The sequence below is a fragment of the Ovis aries genome, chromosome 5 (assembly GCF_016772045.2).
Source record: "Ovis aries strain OAR_USU_Benz2616 breed Rambouillet chromosome 5, ARS-UI_Ramb_v3.0, whole genome shotgun sequence".
In the NCBI taxonomy this organism is placed as follows: domain Eukaryota; kingdom Metazoa; phylum Chordata; class Mammalia; order Artiodactyla; family Bovidae; genus Ovis; species Ovis aries.
The window spans coordinates 3,653,769-3,679,620 of NC_056058.1; the positions used below are offsets into that span (position 1 = coordinate 3,653,769).

At 52.3% G+C, this 25,852-nt stretch overlaps 1 protein-coding gene across 14 annotated transcripts in view; it reads right to left on the reverse strand.

Moving 5' to 3' along the window:
* The window catches only part of GATAD2A (GATA zinc finger domain containing 2A), a 97,777-nt gene that overhangs the window by 18,998 nt on the left and 52,927 nt on the right, over nt 1-25,852 (reverse strand). For 7 of the 14 annotated variants that reach the window (XM_042249569.2, XM_027969348.3, XM_027969344.3 and 4 more), the window contains one exon: nt 17,036-17,304. The exons of 3 other annotated variants lie outside the window; for them this stretch is intronic. In XM_042249569.2, the coding sequence (XP_042105503.1) occupies nt 17,036-17,304 (269 nt within the window). The remainder of the gene's footprint in view (nt 1-17,035; nt 17,305-25,852) is intronic. 4 more of the 14 variants (XM_027969347.3, XM_042249568.2, XM_060415359.1 and 1 more) reach the window with 1 other exon arrangement.

Here is a 25,852-nt window from a genome sequence, read left to right on the forward strand (position 1 = left end):
CTACACTGCTCAAAGATGTGCAAGCTCAACTCAGAAATCAAAGGATTCCTGAATCGTGTCATTATGTGTTTTCAAGCACCAAGCCCTAGAAATCCACTTCCTGTGAGCTCAGGACGCTGGTGGATGTTAACGAGGAGTCCCAACACTCCTAGCTGACAGAACGCTGTGCAGAGGACCACTGCACCACACCCTTAGGAGGCCGCCCACTCAGGCTGCAGCACGCCCTGCAGGCAGCTCGCTCCCTGCGGCTTGCAGTGAGGAGCAAAGAGGAAGCAGCGACGCGAGCTTCTGAAGCAAGGTCACAGCCTCAAAAGATTCTCCTTGGGCCCTGAGAACATTTGCTGAGAGACCACCCCCCACAGAAGGACGCCGAGCTAGCTGGCTAGAGGGTCACAGAGACAGACACAGAGATGGCCCCGGCACCCCACATGAGCAATAAAGCCACTGGAGAGGAGAACCCAAGAAGCTACACTCAGCTGGGACCAGTCAGCCAGCAGAGCGGACAGATGACGCTATGCCATCACAGGTACTTTACGCCACCCGACTCCTGGGGCTGGCAGCCCAGCTCTGCCCCCGAGAGCTAGCCAATGCCAGGGTAGCTCTACGGCCTCCTGCAGACTGTCTTCAACAAGGCTGGCCACTCCAGACACTACACTACCCTGGGAGTGAGAAGGCGGGAAAGAAAGGGCTTATCCAAGTAACCACCCCTGCTGAACCTCAAAGCCCCATCTCCTCCCCTGAAAGGACCAGCAGCAGTTCTCCGAACACAGAGGGTGCCCCGGGGCAGACACCCACTCAGGAGGGGATTGGTGTACAGCTCAGGGTCGGCCCGGCCCGTCCCGGGAGAGTAGGGGGCCATCCTCAGGCCTGGGAGCCACCACTGGAGGCTTCAGGCACTGCTGGGAGGGCTGTCTGAGCCAACGCTGGAAAGCAATTCCATACACTTAAGCCAGGGAGCACCCCTATTTCAGAAGCACTTCTAGGAAAGTTCTGAAGAGAGAAAGGACGTCTATCACCAGTTTCCAGGTTAGTCCTACTGCCTGGCAACGTTTCCCTGGCAGTTTCCAGTGGCACACTGCTCGTCTCAGTGGACACACACCACTGGGGTCTTTCACAGTCCTCTGGGCGTGAGAGCTACTCACTGGGACCCCACCACACGGCACCTTCCCTTCCCAGGAGGCCCCATCCACTCAGACACGCTCAGCGTTATCAGAGAGGGAACTGCCTCATGCAGACACAGGCTGCGCCCTGAAGCCGGACACTTGCCTGCCCTGGGGGCTGGCGGGCACTGACGAGTGCGGGGTCCCTGCTGCACCCCCGGAGCCCACCTGCTCCCCGCTTGCCCCAGCTCTTCTGAGACTCCCTCAGCTCCCCTTCTTGGCATCCATTACCACTTCTCCCAGCCCTGTAACTTGACACCCTGTTGGCTGGGATGTCAAGACAAAAGCCCAGAGCCCGCTTTGTGGGGGCAGGAAGTCAGAATACATCGTGCTTCTAGGCCACAGAGGCCACGGAGGTGAGCAGCTGAGACGGGAGTTTTGAAACCCAGCCATAATTCTTCCTGGAGACTCCAGGTCCAGCTATTGCTCCGGGACTCCATTATGGCCAAGATCTCAGAAGAAAGGAAGGGAACACGTGTGACCAGGGTCTGGCCCCAAGAGCCCATCCCCCACCAAGGCCCCCAGAGCAGAGCGGGGCAGAGGCAGCTGCAGCGAAGAGCACTGTGCCATCAGCAAAGCCAGGAGGCGACCGGCCTGTCCTGCTGGGGGCTCCTTCTAGGTACACAGGAGCCCCTGAAGTCACACAGTCTGGCCAGGGGAGCCAAGAGGACCTTCCTGGGACTGGAAGCAGGGTCGGGGGCATGAAAGACCACTGGAGAAACAAGCCGAGGACAGGCAGAAGGGAGTGTTCCCTGAGCCACAACTGGCAGCGGCCCCACAGAAAGACCCTGACCTCCAAACGGCAACGGGGCAGCCTGCAGGGTCAGCCCATCCACAGTCACTGCAGCGCGGCCTGCCAGCCAGGAGCACGCTCCAGTCGGGGCACCACCAGGAAGGCTAAATTCGATTCAGCACGCGCTCTGCTCAGAAATCTGGGAAGGGTCACTTGTCAGCAAACAACCACAGTCACAGAACTGAAACGCTGGCCTGTGTCAGATTTGGACGTTTGCTGACCTTTCATGGTGGCCGCCTCTGTGCCAACCGCCACGACGCATGCCTCTGTATGATCCTCTCAACTGTCACCTGTACCCACAGGTGAGGAGGGGGTCTCCAGAGTGACTTCCTGAGGTCACAGCCCCAAGGCCTGCAGCCAACCTGGGCCCACAGCAGGTCTGCTCAAAGCTGGCACCCCAAGGCCTGCCACGTGCACCCCACACTGCACTGGGACCCGAGCCCCCGTCTGCTCAGAGCAGCTGGACCCCTGGAGCCTGCAGGGGGCTAAATGGCACCCTAGAAAAGAAGGTGCAGGGTGAGAGAGGGCGGGCTTCACACAACCGTCAAGTGAGGCCTCTACTCAGGTTATCAAATGCCGTTTTTGGACTAGGTTAAAGGGGAAAATATTTTCATTTACACCTGCAAGATCCTGGATAGTCAGCAGCATCTGTATGCTGAGTCCCTGAGGTGATACAGAGATAACAGAGCAAGGACACAGATGTGGCCCTCAGACTTATCTGAGAAACAACTCTTGCTACATGTGGACCGCTGTCTACTCAAGGAAGCTGGGTGACCTTTCAGCACTCGGGAACTCACGCTCCCAAGGGGCCTGGGCCTGGGGAGTGACGGTCAAAGGAGTGCGGGACTCCTCTGCCAGCCCCACACCATCCCTAGCGCCTGTTCGTTCCTCTGTCGCTGCGCCGTGTGCCAGGCCAACCTTCCTCTGGGGGAAACTCAGGAGCGCTCTGCAGCGTGGAGCGACTCCCTACAGCCGATGAACCCAGACACACCTCCTAGGATGCCAGCTTCCTAGCCAACTCACAGCAAGAAAAAAGCCAGCTGTACACAGATGAAACCACACTGGAGAAGCAAACACCGCTTTCCAGCTTACAACGTCCACAAACTCTTGTGATAAATGGAAAGTGCTTTGTTTGCCTGGAAGTTTCTTGCCCCTCTTAAATATGTGTTTGGAACTGCTGGATCCTCCCCCACCACGCCCTGGCAAGCCCCAGGGGATGTCCTCCCAGCAAGGCTCTGGAGTCCGCCACCCCCACAGACCTGCTCCAGCTGCTCTGAGCAAAGCTGCTGTGAGGCTCCACCCAGGTCAGCCATGAGGACTGTGGGGGGCTGGGCGCTTCTCAGTGGCTGCAGTGACCTGGGCCAGTTACCAAGCCTCGAAGAGCTGTAGTTTCTTCATCTGCAGAATGGGATGCCGCTGACCTTGAGAGGATGCTGTGAAGCGCAGTGGCCACAGAAAGTGCATCCAGTCAACGGAAGACCACCCCACCTCTCTCCTCCAGGCTCACAGAATGTACGGTGCAGGCACACTCAGGGCAGCTCCCATCACCTTTTCTGCTACAATGTAGCTCTGAATCGATTCATTTGGCCACCTGCCCTGCAATCCGAGGTCTCTGGTGACAGGGTCCCCAGCTGAGGGCTTCTCCTACCCCCACTTTCTGACCCCATCAGGCTGTTAACCACTGTCCTGCCTGCAATGTGAGCTCGGAGTCCTGCCAGGCATCTGTGCCTGTGCCCACCCTGCAGAGCCCGCTAGGGGCCCCCCAGAGTGGGCCTCAGGACCCCTTCGGGGCTTCTGCCAGGTTGCTGTAATATGGAGATGACATTTGCCTTTTGTACCAAGTCAGAACAGCTGCAGCAAACTGTGCCAAGATTCACATTGTCGTCACACTGTAGGCAATGCCTTGGATGAAGTACAAGCTATTGATTTTATTAAAACTCAGCATTTGAGCACACGTCTTTTTAATATTCTGCGACAACATAAAGCACTCCTGCTGCATACCAAAGCAGAAGAGCCATGTAGGAAAAAAAAAAATCACACGTTTGGGCATTTGCAACGTTTGAAGGAAGGATGGACAGACACGCTGTAGTTATTCGGATGCGGGTGTCCGGCACGCACTGTCCCCAAAATGGTTAGGGCAAAGCTGGTTCACCGACAGGAAAACCACCACTACTGCATCAGCAATGGTAATGTCTGAGCTCCAACAAGCAAGGTGTAGCATCTGGATAACTTGTGAGCCCAACAGCTTCCCAGCAGATCAGATAGTTAACTAATCTGATTTTCTGCAATACTGAAAAACGAAATGTATCAGACTTTGACAGATCTCTGTAACTCAGTCAACTAATACATTAGAAACATTAGAAAGAATGTTTCTAATGTATGATTACACACTCAAATATGAATAAAGGATCATTCAAGGAGAGAAGAAACAGAACACCCTGATGCTTCACCCTTTAGGAGCTGTAAACAGTCACTCCCTTCCAGAAGGTACAGCACAGAAAGGGAGGAAGAAAGTAACTTTATGGTGAAGACACCCGACAGACACCCAGGTGATCAACACTGCAGCAACAACTCACACTGATGGGACGTGCCCTGGACATGGGTATGATGAGAAGGGCACCTCCCCTCTGTGGTCCTCTCCAAAACCCAGTCCAACCATGAGAAAAACACCAGACGACCCTCAACTGAGGGCCACCCTACGAACACCTGACTCCCAACTGTCAAGGTCATGAAAATCAAGAACGTCTAAGAAACTGTTTCAGCCCAAAGGAGATGAGGGAGACATGATGCCAAGATGCCATGTGGGACCGTGGGACAGAGAAGGTGAAAACTGCAAACAGGAAATCAGAAGACTGTGCTGAGTAGCAACTACTTAGGACAAATGTTCCACAGCAGTCGTTAGCAACGCAAAACTGGGCAGGGGTGTGTAGGAATGATCTTCGCAACTTTTCTGTTAAGTCTAAAGCAATCCTAAAATTTTTAAAAACTTTTTTTCTGTTCAAAGTACAAGAGGGACTGATAGATTTTAATGTAACCGAGTACAAAAACTTAATCAAGGTTTCAGAGTCCACAGGGCAACTAACTGCTGGGAATGGCCACTTTGTGTCTTGTATTTAAAGAAGAAACACACAATTATGCAAAATGACAAGCTAACACTCCTCCCTGCCCCAACCTGCTTGTCTGTGTGAGGCCGGATTTTCTTCACATGCTTCACCCCTAACAACTTAGCACGAGAGACTAAATGGAGAATCCAGCTGTCTGCTTATTAGAGCTGCAAAATAGCTTTTTTTAAATGAAAAATGTTCTTTATGCTAACATGGAATTGGTTCATTATTGTTCATTATTATTTATTTAAAAATAAACAAGTATTTTCAAATTTTTCTAACACAGTAAATGTCAACATATTTTCCATACAACTAAGCTTCTCTGGGGTCCAGAGATGGAAAACGGGCCAGGTCAGCGCTTCCGGCAAAGGGTTTTCTGTCCCCATTGAAGGAAGATGCCAGCCAGTCTGAGCAGAGGCCCCCCCAGGTGGAATCCTCCTGACATGCCACAACCCATGTGTTTTTTTTGTTGCCAAAGCTGTGTTTTGAAAAGCAAGGTGTGCTAAAAATTTAATAGGACTCACTTCACATGTAACACTGTAATTTCTCTGTAAAACCTATTCAGTTATAAGACAAGGATGCTTGTCTCATAAGAACTGGTAACCTTTTTCTTGCGGCCTTGAAAAGCAGCAACTGTATCGGCCCCAGTTAGCCAGGTCACAGAGAACTTGCCACTGCCCAGGGCGGCTGGGACGCCCTGCATCTGCGGAGGGGCAGGCGGGGCAGGCAAAGCACTGGTGTCCTGTGGAGGCAGGTCGGGGACCCCAGTTCCCACGCCAGGAAACCACCCTGCATCTCACGCCGCACTCCCTGCTTACGCTGCCCTCCAGGCAAAGGCATCTCCTCCCTTCTCCAGCAGCTCTGCTCTCACCAGCAGGCATCCGGCACGCTTCTGAGCTTCACCCACATCCAGAGCACCAACTCTCCCTGCTCCAGAGGGTGGCCCACGGCCTGCACTTCTAGCCCAACAACCCGACCCTGCTCCTACCACCACGGGCCTTCTCTGGCCCTGACTCCAAGCAAACCCAGTGGGCTCCAAGGACCTGGACACCTGAGCACCCCTACTTCTGGGCTCCCAGAGCATGCCACCCGGACTGCTCTTGCCCACACTGCCCACGGATGGATGCCCAAGTCCTCCTGAAGGGAGGGCACACGGCATGCCTGGACTGGCTGGCCTCCTTAGAGCACTGCTGTGCTGAAGCTGCTTTTGAAAGCAGCCAAGGGCCTCCTCAAGAAACTCTGTATGTCACCAGGTCTCAGAGCCCTAAGACCCAAAGCTTTTCCGTGTGATTACATCACAACTACTTTTAACTATTTTTAAGATTTAAGCTCTAAAAATAAGCACTCTGACAGCTTGGGACCTAAGGAAGGGGACACGTAGCAACGTCCGGTATGTCTCCCATCTTCCCACCCATCAGACACTCCCTGCCTCCTTTGCACTCCTCCTCCCTCAGGTGGGCCCATCACAGAGTTACCGAGAACTCAGTTCCCCCTCCCTCATTCTTGGATACCCATGAGTCCCAAGGCTCCTTCCCACCAGCACTGGGACAAACCTTACTGAATGATGCTGGACCTTCTGAGGTTTGAGTATAACCAACCTCACTTCAGAGCAGAGGGTAGGCTCCAAGGGTGGAGAGGCCTGTCCTGGGCTACCCAGGGGTGTGAGTGAAATCGAGCTGTCAGACCCCACCTTTTTTTTTTTTAAACCACCTGCCATCCCCACTGCCTTTCAGGCTCACAAATTACAATTCAAAGCTCATCTTAAGGGAAAAAAAACAAAAACAAAAACAGAAATCTCCTGCAATCAGGCCAGCTCTTCTTTTCCGCAGGGCACACTCTGCTGGGGAAATGTTCCTCTCCGGGTGTCACCCCCACTGGCCTGGGGTCACACACAGAGCTCCCTTCAGCCCACTTCTTCACTGGGTTAGGTGGCTGGAGGGTCAAGACGGGATCCCTTAGGCTGGCACATTCACCGTCCCCACCCCCAGGGCTGGTTAAGGCTCTGGTACACCTGTTTTCATCACATCAGAGATACCAGCTGCAAGATAAAAAGCAATGCATAGGAAAGCAGAGCCTCCACAGCAGAGGGCTGGTCAGAGGCCCTCTGTCATGAACCCCCGTAGGTAGGTGCTTCAACGACCACTGCTGCGAGGACACCACTCCAACAGGAACCACACCATGAGCGGACATCAGAAATTGTGGCTGCAGAATCAGACTGAGTAATTTCAAAGTAAGGAAGTGATCTGATCTGCTTAATCTGCCGATCTGCTTAACTCACACATGTGTGAAGCCAAGAGTTCCTTGTGTGTGCAAAGTCGCATCAGTCGTATCTGACTCTTTGTAACCCTATGGACTGCGGCCCACCAGGCTCCTCTGTCCATGGGGTTCTCCAGGCAAGAATACTGGAGTGGGTTGCCATGCCCTCCTCCAGGGGAATCTTCTTGATTCAGAGATCGAGCCAGCATTTCTTGCATCAGCAAGTAGTTCTTTAACACAAGCACCACCTGGTAATTCCTGGCCGCTTACCTAGATGACTGTACACAGCGGCCTCTGGTTCCTGGTGGGGCAGTCACACAGTAATATCCCCAGAAGGCTGGCACTATCCAGTGAAAAGCCATCCCCACCACAGGCAGAGGAGGGCGCAATAAAGGCAACAGGGAAGTGGCAAAACTGTGGGGCTCCTTACCTGACCAGGCTGGCTCACAATATGCCCCTAGGTCACTCTGAGAGTTAGAAAACAAGGCACCTCAAGTCTGCCATGCTGCCATCCAAAAATAATGATTTTTAGAAGTACAGGTGAACTCCCTCAAATTTCAATTACAAACCTGTGATAAGATGTGGTAGGACACAGAAGAACTGGGAAGAGCAGCCCCGAGGGGAGGGGAGAAGCAGAGGTCGAGGAAGAGATGGAGGGAAGTCACAGAGGTTCAGGGAGGCGGCAGCTGAGGCCAGGAGTACAGAATGAGGAACTGATTTCTGAAGGAGCATACCCCTCGGTTCCACGTGCTAAAATGCAAGCAAGCTATGGACTTCTAGTTGAAGCTGACAGAGCTGCTCCCCAGCCTGCTCGGCCTCTCCTGGAAGTTGCCCAGCAGCAGACAGAGAATTAGCAAATGACAGGCCAGCCCACAGCAGGTGGCTGGGGAGGGGCTAGGCTCCTCGGTGTGTCAGAGCCCCCACCTATGGGAAGTGATGGCCACAAAGAACAGGCTCCTGGCTGCAGGACTCCCAAAGCCCTCACACACGGTGCAGGGGAGACGGGGGTCCATCGCTGGAGCCAAGGTGAGGGCCACCACACCCACTTGGGCTGTGAGAACCAGAGCCCTCTCCAGAGCCATCACAGGCCCACAGCCGTGTCACATTCCCCCAAATCACTCAAGGACGCACATTCCAGCAGACAGCTGGCAGGAGGGTCAGGCACTGCTGCAGTGGGGCACGGTGGGGAGGACAGGGCAGGAGGGGGCTTGGGGCTGAACACGGCCATGGAGGACCCCCACCACCCCGCACAGCTGCTGGCATGCCAACAGCGCTGGCCTCACCCTGTCACGGAAGGCAGAGGGCTGGTGGTCACACACGCAGACCAGGACGTGGGCTCAGACCTCCCTGGAGACCTCATGGCTAAAACTGTGAAGACTTGACACTCAGTGAGGATCAAGTAGCTGAATCTCCACACACAAGTGAAAGCACTCAGACATTTTAGAGGAAAGGTATAGCAATTTCTTTTAAAACAACTCAATACTGACCTACCCTGTGACCCCAGCCTGATCCCTATTCACGTGAAGATTTCCACAGGAATGCTCCCAGCAGCCCCAACCTGGAGACTGCCTGGTATCCGTGGACAGGTGAGTGGGCGACTACGCGTATCCACACAGGAGTTGCTCAGTGAGATGCTGATATACACCACAGGGATGAATCCCAATCACACAGAGTCAGAGACGGTAGACCCCACCAAGCACACACTCTCTATTTCTAGGAGGTTTGAGAAGAAGCAAGACTGATGGAAAGTGGGAGAATACACCCCGTCAGGAAGGGCTCCAGTGAACCATCTGGGGTGCTAAGGGTCTGTACCCCGATAAGCCTTTGAAAACCGCAGCAGGAGAGCATCCGCAGCCGGTACCAGCAGCACTCCCGGCAGAGCAATGCCGACCCCAGTGTTTGCTGCGTGCACCCTCTCCTGCAGACTGCTGGTAAAGCAGGCGCAAACAAACAAGGGCCCCACAACCTACGAACAGCAAGTGACACACACAGCTGGCCCTGTGGACGCAATGCCTACTCAGAACAGAGCGAGGCCATCCACACGAGCCCGCGCTGCAGACAGCAGGCGGAAGCACCACCACGTTACTCTCAGAGTCATTCACTTTGGAAGAGGACTCGAGCACAAACCGGGGTGTGGATGGCATGCTCCCACAAACCGCTCACCACCATGAGTGGCTAAGTCCTGTCTTACTGGCAAATGATCTGAGAACCCTGGCTTCTATACAGAGCGTCACCCACCACTATCAGAGTCCCAAAGGACAGGGCAGTGACTCTGTTATCAAGGACATCTGCTTCGAAGGTGGCCTGCTCTGCAGGCACCTTGGTGGGGATGAGAGCACACGTCAGAGTGCCTCCCATCCACGCCACAGGGCGCGCCACTGGCCCAAGCAAAGCTCTGTCCCAGAGCAAAAGAGGCACACGACGCAAAACGCGGAAGGAAGAGCAGGTGAAGCAGCTGCCTGAAGACCACGCACCCAACGGAAGCCAGCAAAGGCAGCCATCATGCCACCTGCCCCACACATCCACTCACGGCCCACAGGGCTGGCTGGTGAGAAGCAGAAATGGGGCTCCAAGTCTGCCCCTGCTGTGCCTGAGGCCTAGGAGCCCTAGCTTTGTTTCCCCTCAAGGTAAAATAAGGAAATAGAGATGGTCTGCTCAGGTGCCCAGTGACTTTCAGCCCTTGTGAGCCACACCCCTAAAATCAAGGCTCCCCAACAACTCTGCAGGTTCTCTGACAACACTATGGTAACCTAGAAAACCCTGTCCCATCACGTCTGCTCCCAAGGGCCAGCACAGGGCCTTGCCAGAGAATCGAGGGAGAGCTGGCAACTCAGAAAAAGGCACACAGAAATGTTTTCAGTGAAGCATGGGAGTGTAAGCATGCAGCTCCCACCTCACACAGCCCAGGGGAGCCGAGGGACCCCGTCCTAACCTTTCCGGTGGAGAAGGCCTGGCAAAGAGGTTCTTTATTTTACTGAGTTAAATGTATCTCCACCCGAGAGAGGAAAAACAAAGCTATTCTCACCTGTGTGGGCCTAGATTACTTCTGAAGATCAATTTGTGACAGAGAGTCTCCTCTATAGCAAAGTGTAGGAATGGAGTCTATTTATCTTAGAAAGGAAAAAAGAGAGAGAACCCCCAAACAGCTTCCTTTGTCTGTCCCAGCTCCAGCCACATCCAACAGTTTGGACTTGGGTGGGGAGGGCAGCACAGGCTCATGACCTTTGGGCTGGTCTCGGACCAACAGGCTCAACTACCACCTCTGTGGGATTCTGTTTTTCCATGAGCACATTTATGGATGCCATAAGGGAAACTGAACTATTTTAACCTCATTTTTAAATTTTAAACACCCATACTGAGACATAATTTACATAACCGCAAAATTCATTCACTATAAAAGTATAACTCAATGATTTTTAAGTGAATTTAGAGTTGTGCAACCATCCCTACAAGCAAAGCTTAGAACATGCCCCTCACCCTAAATGATGCTGTTACGGACGCCCATGCACTTGTCTTTGCGCAGATGTACTTTCTCAGGTACATTCCTTGGACAGATTGTCAGGTCATGTGCTAACTTGGTCACATCTAACTTTTTAAGAAACTCTCAAACTGCTCGTGTCATTTTGCATTTCCACCAGCAACATATAAGGGTTTCAACCTCTCCATATCCCCGCCGACACCTGTTATTGTCTCTTTTAACACAGCCGCCCTTGAGACTCGTTTCATGGCCTAGCCTATGATCCACCCTGCGCCACGTGCATATGCGATGTTATTTCCCAGGATTCTATAGACACCCTTTAGCCAAACAGAGGAGAAGGCAATGCACCCCACTCCAGTACTCTTGCCTGGGAAATCCCAAGGAAAGAGGAGCCTGGTAGCCTGCAGTCCATGGGGTCACTGAGAGTCCGGCACAACTGAGCGACTTCACTTTCACTTTCACGCATTGGAGAAGGAGATGGCAACCCACTCCAGTGTTCTTGCCTGGAGAATCCCAGGGATGGGGAGCCTGGTGGGCTGCCGTCTATGGGGTCGCACAGAGTCGGACATGACTGAAGCGACTTAGCAGTGGTAGCCAAACAGAATCAGTGCTCTTCAAGTCTTTCAGAATCCTGCCAATTTGCAGCTTAGTTGCTCTACCAATTACTTAAAGAGAAGTATGAAGTCTCTAACTACAATTTGTGAATTATCTATTTCTATTAGCAAGACTATCAGTTTGTGCTTCAGCTATTTTGGGGCTCTATCGTTAAGTACATGTACATTTGTGACTGTTACAACTTCCTGCTGTGCTATTAAAAAAAAAAAAAAATGACGCTCTTTTCGACTTCCTAGGTGGTTCTCCGGTTGAGAGGGTACGGGTTCAATTTCTGGTCGGGGAACCTCGTGGCCAAAAACCAAAACGTGAAACAGAAGCAACATCGTAAGAAATCCAGCAAAGACTTAAAAATGGTCCACATTAAAAAAAACCGAACAGTCCCTCTTTGGCGTTAGAAATATTTTTGTCTTAAAGTCGACTGTGTGTGCATGTATGCGCACCCGCTCAGGCACAGCCCAACTCTGTGACCCCATGGATTGCAGCCCTTTAGGCTCCTGTCCACGGAATTTTCCAGGTAAGAATATCAGGTTGTCACTTCCTCCTCCAGGGGATCTTCCTGACCCAAGTATCAAACTGGCATCTCTTAACAAATCTCCCACATTGGCAGCTGGATTCTTTACCACTGCGCCACCTGGGAAGCCAGTTAATTGTATCTGATATTAATACGGTCATTCTAGTTTTCTTATGGTTATTTACAGTGTCTCTTCCTTATCCTTTTATGTAAGGATCTAAGGGGTGTCTCTTATAGACAATATATAATTAAGCTTTATCTTACCTTTTAATCTGGTCTGACAATCTCTGCCTTTTGATAGTATTTAAACCATTCACATTTAATATATTTTTGATCTGGGTGGATTTACACATTTATCATTTTGCTATTGGTTTTTTACATGTCTTCCTTCTTTTTTGTTCTTCTTTTCCTCACTGACTGCTTTGTGTCAAATATTTAATGCACCACTAAATTCTTCTGTTGATTTTTTAAACAATATTTTAAAGTTATTTTCTTAATAGCTGCTCTGTGTGCAGTGCTTAGTCGCTCAGCTGTGTCCGACTCTTGCGACCCCATAGACTGTAGCCCACCAGGCTTCTCTGTCCATGGGATTCTCCAGGCAAGAATACTGGAGTGGGTTGCCATTTCCTTCTCCAGGGGATCCTTGCTCTAGGGATTACAATAAGCATTTTACTAAGATCACAATCTGCTTTCTGGTAAAATGGAGAAACTATTCCCATACAGCTCCATCTCATTCCTTCTCTACTGCTGTTGTCCCATATATTATATATCTATACATGTTACAAACACAACAAATTGTCATATACTCTAGATCAATTGCCGAAGAGCTATGGTCGTTTTTGTCAATTCTACCCAGAGTTGTAGTTAATGCTTTAGATGATGTTATGTCTTTTAACTAAGAAGAAATGAGGGGAAGAAAGTCTTCTACAGTAGCCCACATTTACCTTTTCCAGAGCTCTTCATTCTTCCTGTGAACATAAGTTACTAACATGTCATTTCCTGTCAGCTTGAAGAACCAGCAGCTCTGCCAGCAACAAATCCTCTCAGTCTTTGTTTATCTGAAAATGTCTTTCTGCTTTCGTTTCTGAGGGACAGTTCTGATGCACTGAGAATTCTGGGTTTATAGTTGTCTTCTTTTAGTACTTTGAATGCATTTAGTTCCCTTTTGGTTTCCATTTGAATGCCTCAGGTGAGAAGTCAGCTGTTAATTATATTAATGCTTGCCTTATATGTCATGAGTTGTTCTTCTCTTGCTACTTTTGATATTTTCTCTTTTTCTGTGGCTTGTAACAGTTTGACTGTGATGTGCTAGGTACAGATCTCTTTGCATATATGCTACGTGAGATTTGTTGGGCTTCCTGGATAAGCTTCTCCTCAGATACATTTCTAGGGATTCTTCCTTCAAACAGTTTTTCTCTCTTGCCCCAAATATGCCTGCAAACGTGGGCTAACAGAGCTACTGTGCCTCCCCACATGTCATCTTCAAAACTGTCACTTCAGCCAACACCACTCTCAACTGAGTGAGCCCCTTCTCACCCGTCACAGCCTGCACTGGCCAGGCAGAGCCTCCCTGTGAACAGAGCTGGGCGGAGGGCATGAAAGCAGCGTCAGGTGAAGTGGCACAGATTGTCACCATTTTAACCCCACATTTCAGCAGTTTCTTATGCATAAACCCTTCTCAGATTGTTGCGTGCTTGTGGTCCGTTTCCAGGATGCTGGAATAATTGATTCAGGGAAGGAGGGAGGGCTGGGCTGTCAATTCTGTCCTGCTTTATAGCTATTTTTTGGGGGGAAAGGATTTGACAATCTCTCTTTACTCAATCACTGCTGGAAGCTGCCTTCCAGTCTTGACTCATTTTGAAAATAAAACATACACATTGGAAGACTATGTCAGAAAAAAAATGCCAGAGATGAAAAGAGGAACTGAAGAGAAAGAGAAACCTCTTCCTGCTGCCTCTTCACCAGTCTCCACATGCTCGAAATCCCCCAAAGTAGGTTTTTTCTAAAAGTTGTATCTTGATTGAAATTCACCAGCCACTTCCTTAAAGAAAAAGTAAATTCTCTCTGCCAGAAGCCACCAGAAACTCCCTCTAGTCTTCAATACGCCTAAACTGGATCATAAGAATAGGACAGCACGAAAGAAAGCAGCAGCCCGAGCAGGAAGAGCCAGAGCACGGGGCAGGGGCGCACTGGGCGGAGGGAGCGGGGCTGACACACAGACGCTGCCGCCGTGCTCCACACAGCGGGCAGCTAACTGCAACCTGAGACCCAGCACAGGGAGCTCCACTCAATGCACTGTGGGGTCCCGAACAGGACGGAAGCCCAACAGGGAAGGGACGCACGTGTACGTGTGGCTGACTCATCTCACTAAGCAGCAGACACTAACTAAACACTGTAAAGCAATTATACTGCAATAAGAATTAATTAACAAAGTTTAAAAAGCCAAACAGAAAATGTAGAAAAATACTACGTGGCACCAAAAAAAAGATTATTCCAACACTCAACAACACAAGTAAACCTGGGATTTCCGTGGTGGTCCCCTGGTTAAGAATTTGCCTTCCAGTGCAGAGGACATGGGTGCAATCCCTGGTCAGCGAACTAAGATCCCACACGCTGCAGGGCAACTAAGCCCACACACCACATGGGCACATGTGCGAAGAGCTCACATGCGCAGCTAAGACTCAAAAATAAATATTAAAGGCAACAGCGTAAGTAAACGTCACAAACATTATGCTGAATGAAAGTAAGCAAAGGCTACAGACTACATAATTCCAATCATTTAAAGCGGAAAAACTAACCTCTGCTGTTCGAAGTAAAGAGTGGTTACTCAGAGGGGAGTGACAACAAGAGGGTATGCAGGGGCTGAATAGTATTATATTTCTTGATTCGAGCTACAAGAAAGAGATTAGTTTGTGAAGTATACCAAGAGGCACATGTCTACTTTTTATCATGTATGCTACACCTCCATCAAATGAAATTCTCTGTATGGAGGTTCCCAAGGGATGACCCAGATGCTCTCAATGAGGATCCAAAGACTGCCAGCTTCTAACACAGAAACCATGGCCACCCACCCCAAAAAAGATTAGTTCTAGAATGGTTCTGGGCTAGACTTGATCCTAGTATTCTGTCAAAATTCTCCAACAAACCAGACAGAACATTTTGTGTGGGCACTCAAGGAAACACCAAGCTCTATATGCAACATCTTAATTTTAAGTTTAAAACTGACGAGTACTTGTCACCAACACTTCTCATGCCATGCACCATGGTCAATTTCTGTGTACACATCTGTTACCTAGAGATGCAAAGCAGACATCATCACCCATTTTACAAATGAAGAAGCACAGACTAAGGTCACCCACCCAAGGTCAGCCAGGGAGCATGGGCTGACCCCCACTCTGCCAAAGCCAGACCCTCCACAGTCTCACACTGCCTCACGTCTGGAGACACCGGGGCGCGCCTCGCCCCGCGGGGAGGGCCCTGCTCCGTGTGCCGGAGCCTCACGTCTGGAGACACCGGGGCGCACCTCGCCCCGCGGGAGGGCCCTGCTCCGTGTGCCGGGGCTGGTCTGCCGCTTGCGCTCCACACTCGTCCATGCTCCTTCACGCAGCCTCACAATTCACTGGCCTGCCCTACAGGGGAGCATGGTGATTACAGGGGAAAAATGCAGACCAGACAGCTAGAAACAGGGCTTCCCTAGCAGCTCAGTGGTAAATAATCCAGCTACAATGCAGGAGACTGTCTGCAACGCAAGGGATGCAAGTTTGATCCCTGAGTCAGGAAGATCCCCTGGAGAAGGAAATGGCAATCACTTCACTATTCTTGCCTGGAAAATGCCTTGGACAGAGGAGCCTGGTGGGTTAGAGTCCCTAGGGCTGCAACAGTCGGTCACAACTTAACGACTAAACCACCGCCGCCTAGGAACTTAAGAGGGACCCAGCGAATCTCCACAAATGTGGGCTCTTCCTTCTCTTCACCCACATGTGACACTGCTGAAGGGAAAGCAGACCCAAACTCACAATTTCCAGAACTTTAAAAGAGGCCTCTGGTTTAAAACAGGGAGGGCAGAAAGCAGAGTCAGACAGAAAGGCCTTTCTGGGTAGCAAGAACACAAACACACTCCCCCAACTAACGGGCTTCCCCAGCAGGAGGGGGTCAAGTTCTCAATTTATCTTGAGGTAAAATTTCTAAAGCCGAGAAATACAGAGTCAGACAATTTCTGAAGTTCTTAGAACACCAACCGTCTGGGCCCCCAGTGAATTTAACACAAAGCCTGCAGGCTGGGGTCCCTCTGTGGGATTAGTCAGCAAAAGAAAGGGAAGAGCAGCCAGGCTCTCCAGAGCTGCACCTCCCACCTACTGCCCCCTCCCCCACCCCAGGGGGCCAGATCCGGAAGGGAGTGTGCAGAGGATACACCCACATGCCCCCCAGCTGCTGGCTCACTGGACAGCAGGGACAGCAGGGCTGAACACCACTCACCTGCGCTCAAGGGAGGACCCGGGAGAGCTGGGGGAGGGGAGGGCGCTGCAATTCTTTTCACAGGGAGAAAAGCAATGGGGTGGCACACCGAGCCTTATTTCTTTCAAGCTGAGGATTGGGAAAGTCACTCTTGAGGCCATCAGTACTGACTAAGGGGAAACCAGTGAAGCACACGGTACCGAACTTGGGAAGAGAGGGGCTTCCCTTCCCACATCCACCGCCTAGGAGGAGTGGTGGCTCCAGACTGCCCGCAGCCCAGTGACCCAGGCAGGGGGCGGCAGCATCTCTGGCCCCCCAGTGCCCTAGACGTGAAAAGCAGGGAGGCAGGACTAAAGGAAAAACTCATGCTTCCCTACAAACCTGAAGCAGAGAGTGGGCACAGGCACGCATTCAGTTGAGACCTGCAGCCAAGCAGGGGAGCCAACAGAGGCTGCTACTCCCATCCTGTGACAGCCACCCACACTACAGGCGGCTGGGCCCCAGGACAAAGGCTCCTTGGCCAGACGATGGGCAGGTGTCGGAGCTGGAGCCCACAGCCGTCTCCACGGCCACGCACTGAAAGCTGCCTCCCCAGGCCCGACGGGCAGCTTCGCCTCCACCTGCTCACCCGGGCCGGCCCCGGAGCCCGGGCCTCTTGCTCACCTGTGCGTGGTCCGCATGTCCACAGGCCCGTCGCCCGCCTGCCCTTCGCCTCTGCCCGTGGCCGTCGCCTCTGTCCCCCTCAGCAGCCCTTGGGCGGGACCTGCTCCCGACTCAGGCGTCACTCGCGTATCTCCGTCAGCATTTAAATCCGAGGCCAGCACTCCTCTCTCCATTTTTATCTTCTTGCTCTCCACATCGTCCTCCGCTGGGTCCCGCTCAAGTGCTCGTTTCTGACTCCGTGTTCGGCATGCTTCTTCAGTCATTCTGAACTTTAGGGGAAGGGGAAAACATGACATTTAAACTTGGCATGACCAAGCAGCTATCTTCTCAGAAACTTTTCACAATGTCAGCTTGAAGTGTTTGGCCTCACCATGTGACAATGGCAGAGGTGGGCACAGCAAATGAAGGGCCCGCAAAGCGTGCCCAGAACATTTCTTCACGGGCTTGAGCAGGAGCAACAGGGAATCTGGGAGGCCAAGCTATGTGTTACCCTGTCCGGGGCCAGAAACCTACCAGGACTAGGGCAGGAACAAGGGAGGGTGGCTGCTTGTCACAAAAGAAGGGGGAAATCTCTGCATTCCAGACTCAAGAGCAAATAGAGGAAACTGTTCTAGGTCTGACCCCCTCCGGCAGGATCGCGCGCACTGATGTGAGCGATCTGGAATCCAAGAAGGGGGCACCACGCTGTCCCAGGAGCAGGGCCACAGCCCAAGTCCAGCCCTGACCTGCCCTGATGAGGGCTGACCCTTCAGCCAGGGGCAGCCCCTCACTGCCTGCTCACCTCAGCAGGGTGGAGGGTGGAGATCACATTTAACCCTTTGACTGCCGACAAAGTGAACTCTGAATGGGCTGAGGCCTGGCCCAGCACCCTGTACCTGCAGCACACACATATCTTGATTGAAAGAAGAAAAGAAGAAGGGGAAAAAACACCGCTGAGTCAGGTTTTGATCCCATGACATCACTGGGCTCCACATGACCCTTCCCAGGATTCAGTCTGAGAGACAAAGCACTTTCCAGAAAACCAGTTTGAACCGGTTCCAGACAACAAGCTGAAGTGTTGTTAACCCTCACAGAGACACTGAAGGAAGACCGCAGTGATGGCTGTTTGCAGGGAGACTGCTGGCATTCCACAACCCAGTCTGGCACACAGGTACTTGCTCTTAAAGGGGCTGCTCAGAGACCAGCCTTGATGTCCCAACAGGGCAGGACACTGGAAACCAGAGTTCCAATGGTCAGGATCTAAGAAGCCACTCAAGAGGTCATCACAGGACGAAAAAGAATCTGGCTGCCAGGCCCCTGAACTCCCGAAGTACCAGTTCTCCACAGGACAGTCAATGCCCACACCTACCAACATGGTAGCCCCTTGGGGAACCCCAACCACTCCCCACAGTGTGCCCACACTGAAGACCTCCTGGCTGTCTCCACGCAGGCAGGGCACCCAGCACCTGGGTTTCTCCCAGGCAAAACCCCTGGGAGGCCTGTCCTGGGTAGGGCCAGGCAGAAACAGTCCAGAGCCCAACTTCTGGAATCTGGGGGGTGGTACAGGGCAGTGAAGGAGCCACATTGCTGTGTGTGGGGCACACTCCTGAGGCAACTCATCTGCCACCTCTTTAAAGGAGCCGACTTCACAAATGAGCAACAGCGCAAGGCACTGCCTTGGACTCAGACGGAAAGGAAGGGAAGTGACAGCTGCTCCATGCTCCTGGCGCAGGAGGCAGGGCGTCCGTCTGACACGTGTTAGGCCAGCGTGGCCGAGCCTGGGCACTCAGACATCTGCTCCCACAGGCAGTCCAAATGGGTGGAATCAAGAAGGTTTCTCGATGGCCGTGTCACCCCCAGGGTGCTCCCCATTCCAGGCAGAGCTTGAGAACTCTGAAGCTCAAGGGCTATCAGCTGGGCCTCGATCTGCCTCCAAACCTTCCTGGCACCCCAGCCTGCACCTGCCACCCCACCTCAGCCCCCTAGGTCCCACAAACTGTCAGACTGCTGAGTCTGTCCTGTTTCCCCGTGAGCTGCAGACAAGTCAATGCCTTGAATGGAAGTCACCCTCCCCTCCTCTCCCTCATCGTGGGAGGGACCGGTCACTTTCCTTTGGGGCACTGCCTAAACAACAGCAGCTGCTCCAACATTTGGAGAATTGGATGAGAGCAGCGATTTCCGTGGTCACTCTGAATAGTGGGTACCTGTACTTCCAGCACCAGAGAGGAGCCTACTGGGCGTAAAAGATGTGGGGAGTCCAGGATCTCAGGTAAGGAAGTCCCCCACTGTTGTTAAGAGAAAATTCTGTCCCTTAGGGAGAAGCTCTCAGTCTGGCCAGCCCAGAGGGGGAACCCTCCAGGACAGCCTCTAGAGTGGTAAGCCCCAGGCTCCAATCCATGAAGCTCATCTGAACCCCAGTTTCAGTCTGAAGCCCTTCCTCTCAACTGTCAATAGGAAGAACAAGGTTGGGGTGGGGGAGGGTTAGGGAGTGAGAACAAGGAGGTTGCTCTGCATGAGGCCATCAGACCAGCGAGGCAGTGCCCCAGTGACCTCATTTCACCGTCACTGGTGTGGGATAAGTGGTCCCAAGGGGCCAGAGTGGAGTTTCACACCCATGGGGCTGCTCCCTCCAGACTCAGATCTGGTCAGGGTCCCCAGCCGAGGACCTGGGAGACTCGTCTGCTTGTGCTCAGCGTGTAGCGTCAGGGCAGTGCAGCGTCAGGGCAGCTCACTCGGAAGCCGAGGGGCTGGAACTCTGCCAACCCCAGACACTCCCTGGGCCTCTGGCAGGCTCCTGGGGTGGGGGGGCCGGCTGCTGCACCCTTCCCCCATGACACGAAGGACGTGCACAGCTGGAGGGGGCGGGGACTGCAGGGGGTGGAGGGGGATGAAGTCTCAGGTTCTGACCTCCTCCTTCTTGGGTGGAGCCTCCTCCGCCACAAGGAAGGCGGCTGCCTTAGTGCCCACATGGGGCCTGCCGCCAGCCAATCTCCATCCCGCCAGGCAACTGTTCCTGGGGAGGGCAGGTGCGAGTAAGGAGGGGCCCCACCCTCCTCTCAGCAGGAAGGACCTGTGACCCAATCCAGCACATCAGGGCTGGCGGCCACCGCCCTGCAGGCACAGCAGAAAAAAAAAAAAAAACAAAAAACGGTTGTGAGGAAGAAACCAGCCTTGAGGAATGAAGTGTGACCCAGGAATGCAGCAGACAGACAATTTCTGCAAGACCAGCGAGGAGGAGCGCGAGGGTCCTTTCTGAAGAGCAGCTGAAGAGGATATATCACCCCAACCGGCAAATTAGGATCTGCTTCAAAACTCCTGGAGAGTGAGCGGGAGAGGATGAAGGCATAGCAGAGCAGCAGTGAGCAGCGTAAGTTCCACCACAGGCAGGAGGAGACCCGCTGGCCCGCAGAAAGCAGCCCCTCTAACTGAGGCAGGATCCGAGCCAGCTGCTGCCTGCAGGGCCGAGCCCAAGAGCAGCCAGCCCAGCGAAAGAGAGGCACCACAGGGCCCAAGGCTGCGGGGGCACGGGCTGCCACTGGGGAGCAGGGCCGGGACCCAGGAGGCTTCCGTCCCCCTTCTCACTCTCTCCAGACAAAACCTGGCTGGTCAGCAGGACGCAGCCCAGGTAGTCCTCGGGCCCAAGAGGGACAAGCTCCAGCTACACCAGAGGCTTCCCAAGCACCCAGAACAGACAAATCCTAGCATGAGAGCTACACCAAGTCCTGAGCAGAATGCTAACACAGGGCTTTGGGAGGGGTGCAGATGTCAACTGCTTCTACCAAAAGATGCTTTGAGTTAAATGTCACCTTCTAACTGGTCTGAGGACCTCAGGTGGAAATTCTATTCTAAAATAACTCCAAAAGGGTGATTGTGCTATGGCAGGAACCAATATTTTTAAACAGGACTCTGGGGACCAGCACCCCACACAGGCTGGTTCACTGGGGAGAGGGGAGGTTTAGAGAGGCATAAGTCACAGAGTCTTAACCCTGAGGTTATCATTAATACTCTCTGTACTAGGAAATGCTATGTATACTGTTACTAACATAACAGCAAAAACACTACTAGTAATACTCGTTTCAGGCATGAGGAAAGTGAGGCTTAGGAATACGTGTTTGGGAGAAGTGACCAGAGCTGATGCTCTGAAAAGCAGATGACGTGGGGTGCTTTTCCCAGAGCCCAAAGAAGGGCGTGAGCTCAAGGCGGCAGCAGGAGGAGGGTGCGGAGTGCAGACTGGCCTCAGGTGGTGCACAGAGGACAGGGCAAGCCAGGGGGAGGGGGTCCAACCTGTTCTAAAGGATCACGTGGTTGATCTGGGGACACACGGGGGTAGAGCAGCAGGGAGACATGACTGAACGAGGGGTGAACTTCAGAGGATCTGGACAACGTAACAACCAACAGCTGGACAGGGGGCGAGAGAGAGCCGTTTTGCTGCTGCTCTTAATTTTTGTCTGAGCAGCTGAGAGAAGATGGACTTGACTTTCTGGGACAGAGATGGACCAGATCTGGAGGAAGGACGCGGGAGTGAGACGGGCTGGCACGCACAGAGGCTAGGAGCGTGCGGACAGGTGGGGGCCTGCGCACGGCACAGCCGCTGGCCTCGGGTGGTGTGGAAAGGAGGGGCTGAGCTGTGCAGCAACTGCCATGCGGCTGAGTGACGACAGGGTCCAGATGCCAGCCGCACTGGGCACCGGCCAAGCTCCACACGCTCCACAACCCCTGGCGGACAGGCACACGTCTTCCCATCCAGCACAGACCTCACTGCTCTCGGCCTGAGCTGCTTCCTGATGCCTGTCTCTGAGCGACAGTGGCAGAGATGCAGCGGCTGCGCTCTGGAAGGAGCTCGCACCAAAACACCAGCTCTCGAGTTTTAAGTAATGTCAGACCTCCTTCAGGCCAAATGTAAGGGATGCGATTTAACTTGGGAAATAAAAAATGGATCCCAATGGCCAGCCCCCACCAGATACAGCAGGGAACAAGGACGAACCTTAGGAAGCAACTGGCAGGGGAGCTTGTTACTCTCTGAGCCTCAGTTTCCCCTCCACAACTCACAGAGGTGCTGGGTGAAGAGAAACAGTGACGTCAGTAAAACCTTGAGTGAGAAAATCAAGTTGCAGAATGGTATGATACCATTCACAGTTTTAAAAGGCTTAGTTACAACCTGCAGAAAAAGATACTGAAAGCTCACTAAAATCAAAATTGAAAGAAACTGGACTAAAATCCACAACACTCACCCTCTGAAACTTTCACTGTCTATATTAAGCATTTCTGTACCAAACTATTTCTCTTAACAGTGACAATCAGTTTCTTTGCAGTCAAAGAAAACAAAGATAAAAAGAAGAGTTAGATAAACAAACATTCCCACTGCAGAGGGTGAGAAATGAAAGAACGGGAGGCATGAGGTGCGGTGAGGGGAGATGGTCCCTGTGGAGGGAGGCGCCCAGCTCCTCCAACAGGCAAACAAAGCGCCCAAGAGGAACCGAAACCTTCAGCAGACCGAGAGAGGGTGCCGCTGCCACCTTCCCACTTCTTACTGGCAGCTTTCAAGTCCACCTTCTGGACCACTTGCTACAGCAACTTCTGAGTTCTAAGCAGTAAACCCGAGCCCATCATTTCATCCTCACAGCCCACCTTCCACCTGGGTCGCCAGCTGGCCCCAGTGGACATCAGGCCGCGGCATCAGAGCCTGCTCTCCCTGAGAGGACCCCTCACTGAGACAGCCCACTGCAGCAAATCCCACACTGTCATCTCGCCCATGGCGAGATCCCCCATCTATCTTCATCTTCAGTGTAGAGCAAACAGTGTGGGTTCAGGATGGGCTGCTGAGTTAGACCTACATTTCTGTTAATCAGCCTCATGAAGGGTGTGACTCTTGGAGACGGCTTACATAGCAAAATGTATCAAGTCAGTCAAGGGCTTTGATTAAAAACCCTGCATTCTGACTTTCTGGAAGGTGACTGTACTGAGATGGCGCCTCACAGATTGAGGCCAAGGCAGGAACAGGAATCCAGGGAAATGGTCCAGGTAGAGGAACAGCACAGGCCAAAGCAGCTGAACCAGGACTCTCAGACAGAGAAAGAGGGGCCACAGTTAGTGCTGTGCAAAAGATATCCTCAAAAAGAAACCGGAGTCTTGCTCACTGACTGAAGCTGAGTTCTGAACCCTTCAGTTCAGTTGCTTAGTCGTGTCAGACTCTTTGCAACCCCATGACTTCAGTACACTAGGCCTCCCTGTCCAACTCCTGGAGTTTACTCAAACCCATGTCCACTGAGTCGGTGATGCCATCTAACCATCTCATCCTCTGTCGTCCCCTTCTCCTCCCACCTTCAATCTTTCCCAGCATCAGGGTCTTTTCTAACGAGTCAGCTCTTTGCATCAGGTGGCCAAAGTATTGGAGTTTCAGCTTCAGCATCGGTCCTCCCAATCAATATTCAGGAGTGATTTCCTTCAGGATTGACTGGTTTGATTTCCTTGCTGTCCAAGGGACTCTCAAGAGTCTTCTCCAACATGACAGTTCAAAAGCATCTGAACCCTTAGTGGTCTGAAAGCTTAAGGACACTCCAAAAATGTAAATGTTTTCTCTTCTGTATCATCAGAAGGGCCCCTGGCCCAGCCACCTGGCTGAAAGTTCCATGGGCCTTCAAAGGACAACAGACTCTCCCTGCCGCAGTCCAGGAACTCGGGTGGGGACCGACCACACCCACACATGTGAGGGCAGGTGCCATTCACCCAGAGTCTCTGTGGGTAGAAGAACAGCCAGTCATCCCACAGCGGGGAAATCCGAGTACAGTGGGCCTGGACCCAGGTTCAACACTCTTCTTTCTACTTGGCATCCGTATCAGCTGCCCACCGTGGAACATTCCATCGTACAGTCTAAAGGCCTTTTGTTAATCATGCTTAAGTCTTTTTTCCCCTCACCCTGGAGAGACAGGCACATGTGGGGCTGAAATGACACCAGAAGGGACAGAACAGCCGTCTTCATGCCTCCACGGCGGCCTTACTTCAGAGAACTAGGACCTGCCCTGCCGGCGGCTACAGAAGCACCCGTGGGGAAGTCTGGCCAGGAAGACCCCGCAACTGCAAGGTCTGAGCCCCCCTGGCGTCAGAAGCCACTGCGCCCGCATGGTGTGTCCCTAGCTCCAGAGGGGTGCCAGCCACACAGCAGGTGCAAGCCAAACATCAGATGGACAAATGAGGTTTAAAGAGACTCCCCAAGGGGCCAGGGTGGGGGTGGTGAACATGGGCTCCCTTCCAACACTGGCACTCTCAGCTCTCAACCCAAGGTTAATGTTCCTCTGTGAACAGAAATGTGGGGTCTTCTTTCACAGACAAGATAGCTTACACTGACTGGGCATTTATGTACCGCATGGGGGTCATCTCAGATGCAAGGTGAGTGCTATCATCAGCCCCTGATTTACAGGAAGGGAAACTGAGGCAGGTGAAAGTCACACAGCAAGTGGGAGGGATGGCGCTGGGAACGGAAGCCCAGGCTCCTCTGCACAGTGCCCACTGAAACTCCCCCATCAACCACCCAGAGTCAGGCGTGTCCTTTCCAAAGGACACAGGAAGCTCCTCACAAGCAGGAAGTGGGGTCGGACCACTCGCTCTGGCCCCTCAAGGTCCGAATGAGATATCAAATGTTTACAACTTTATTGAGTGTTATCAGCGAGACCACACCTTTTGCTGTTTGCTTTCAGAGCACAGAAATTCTGCTGGAGTACAGGATATGCATTCCTAAAAACTGCCACATGGTGCAAAATCATGCAATAAAAACACAGGGCTTATAGAAATGATGGAACAATACCACAAAACTTCATCAGTAACATTGAAAGAGTCTGGAACCTGATTTTTAAATGGTAGTGTGTTAAATAGCTAAGAAATACACAAATGCTGCCTGAAGCCTTATGCCTCACCTGGGGGGAAGACCGGGTACTTGCTGTGACTGTGGGTGGCGCGCGGTTTCTGAGTTACTGCAACAGTAACTCAGGAGGAAGGAGGCTGTCTGAACCCAGAAGGGGGTGGGTGTGGTGTGATGCACATCTAAGGTTCGTGCAGCTTGTTTTGGGGTCCCAGCAGGTGCTCTTTTAGCTGGGAGCAGTTTTCTGGATTCATCTAGTACAGGAGTCGGCAAACTTTCTTAAAGAGACACAGTAAATATTTTCAGCTCTGCAGGCCATTCAGTCACGGTCACTCAAGCCCTGCAACTGTGAGAGAGTGTTCTCAAATGGGTGTGGCTGTGTCCCAGTCAAACTTCATTTACCCCAACAGGCCACCGGCCTGCGGGCCACAGGCTCGCAGCCCCTCAGACCCAGCATTTCTTCTGGACAAATCACATGCAGCAAACCCGTGTGCCCTCACACCAGCAGTGTTAGGACAAGCCTGCTTTTCCAAACAAGCATTCCAGCAGAAGTGGCCACAGAGAAAATTGGTTTCAAAAAGAGGATGTGAATGTGTTCATTCAATCCAAGTCCAGAACTCAAGGTTAACCCTTTTGACAAATCAGAAGAAATTCAGTTTCAAGAAGTGTCAAGTGCATCCTGGTTACTGCAGGGTCAGTCTGTCCCAACCACATGGGTCAAATTTACATCATTCTAAAAGCCCTACACACTCTCAAGACAAATAGGCCCCTCACAGAAGGAAATTACATGCTATAAACTCAATTACGGAAGCAGATGAAACTAACCCAGTTACAGAAACAAATGGTTCCTAAGCACACGTGCCTGAGCATCAGACCAAAGCTCTAAGGAAAAGCACAGGGGCTGAGGACCGGGGGTGGCAGGGGAGGATTAAGCCAGGAAAAGAAGAAAAGTAAAGTTGCTCAGTCGTGTCCAACTCTGTGCG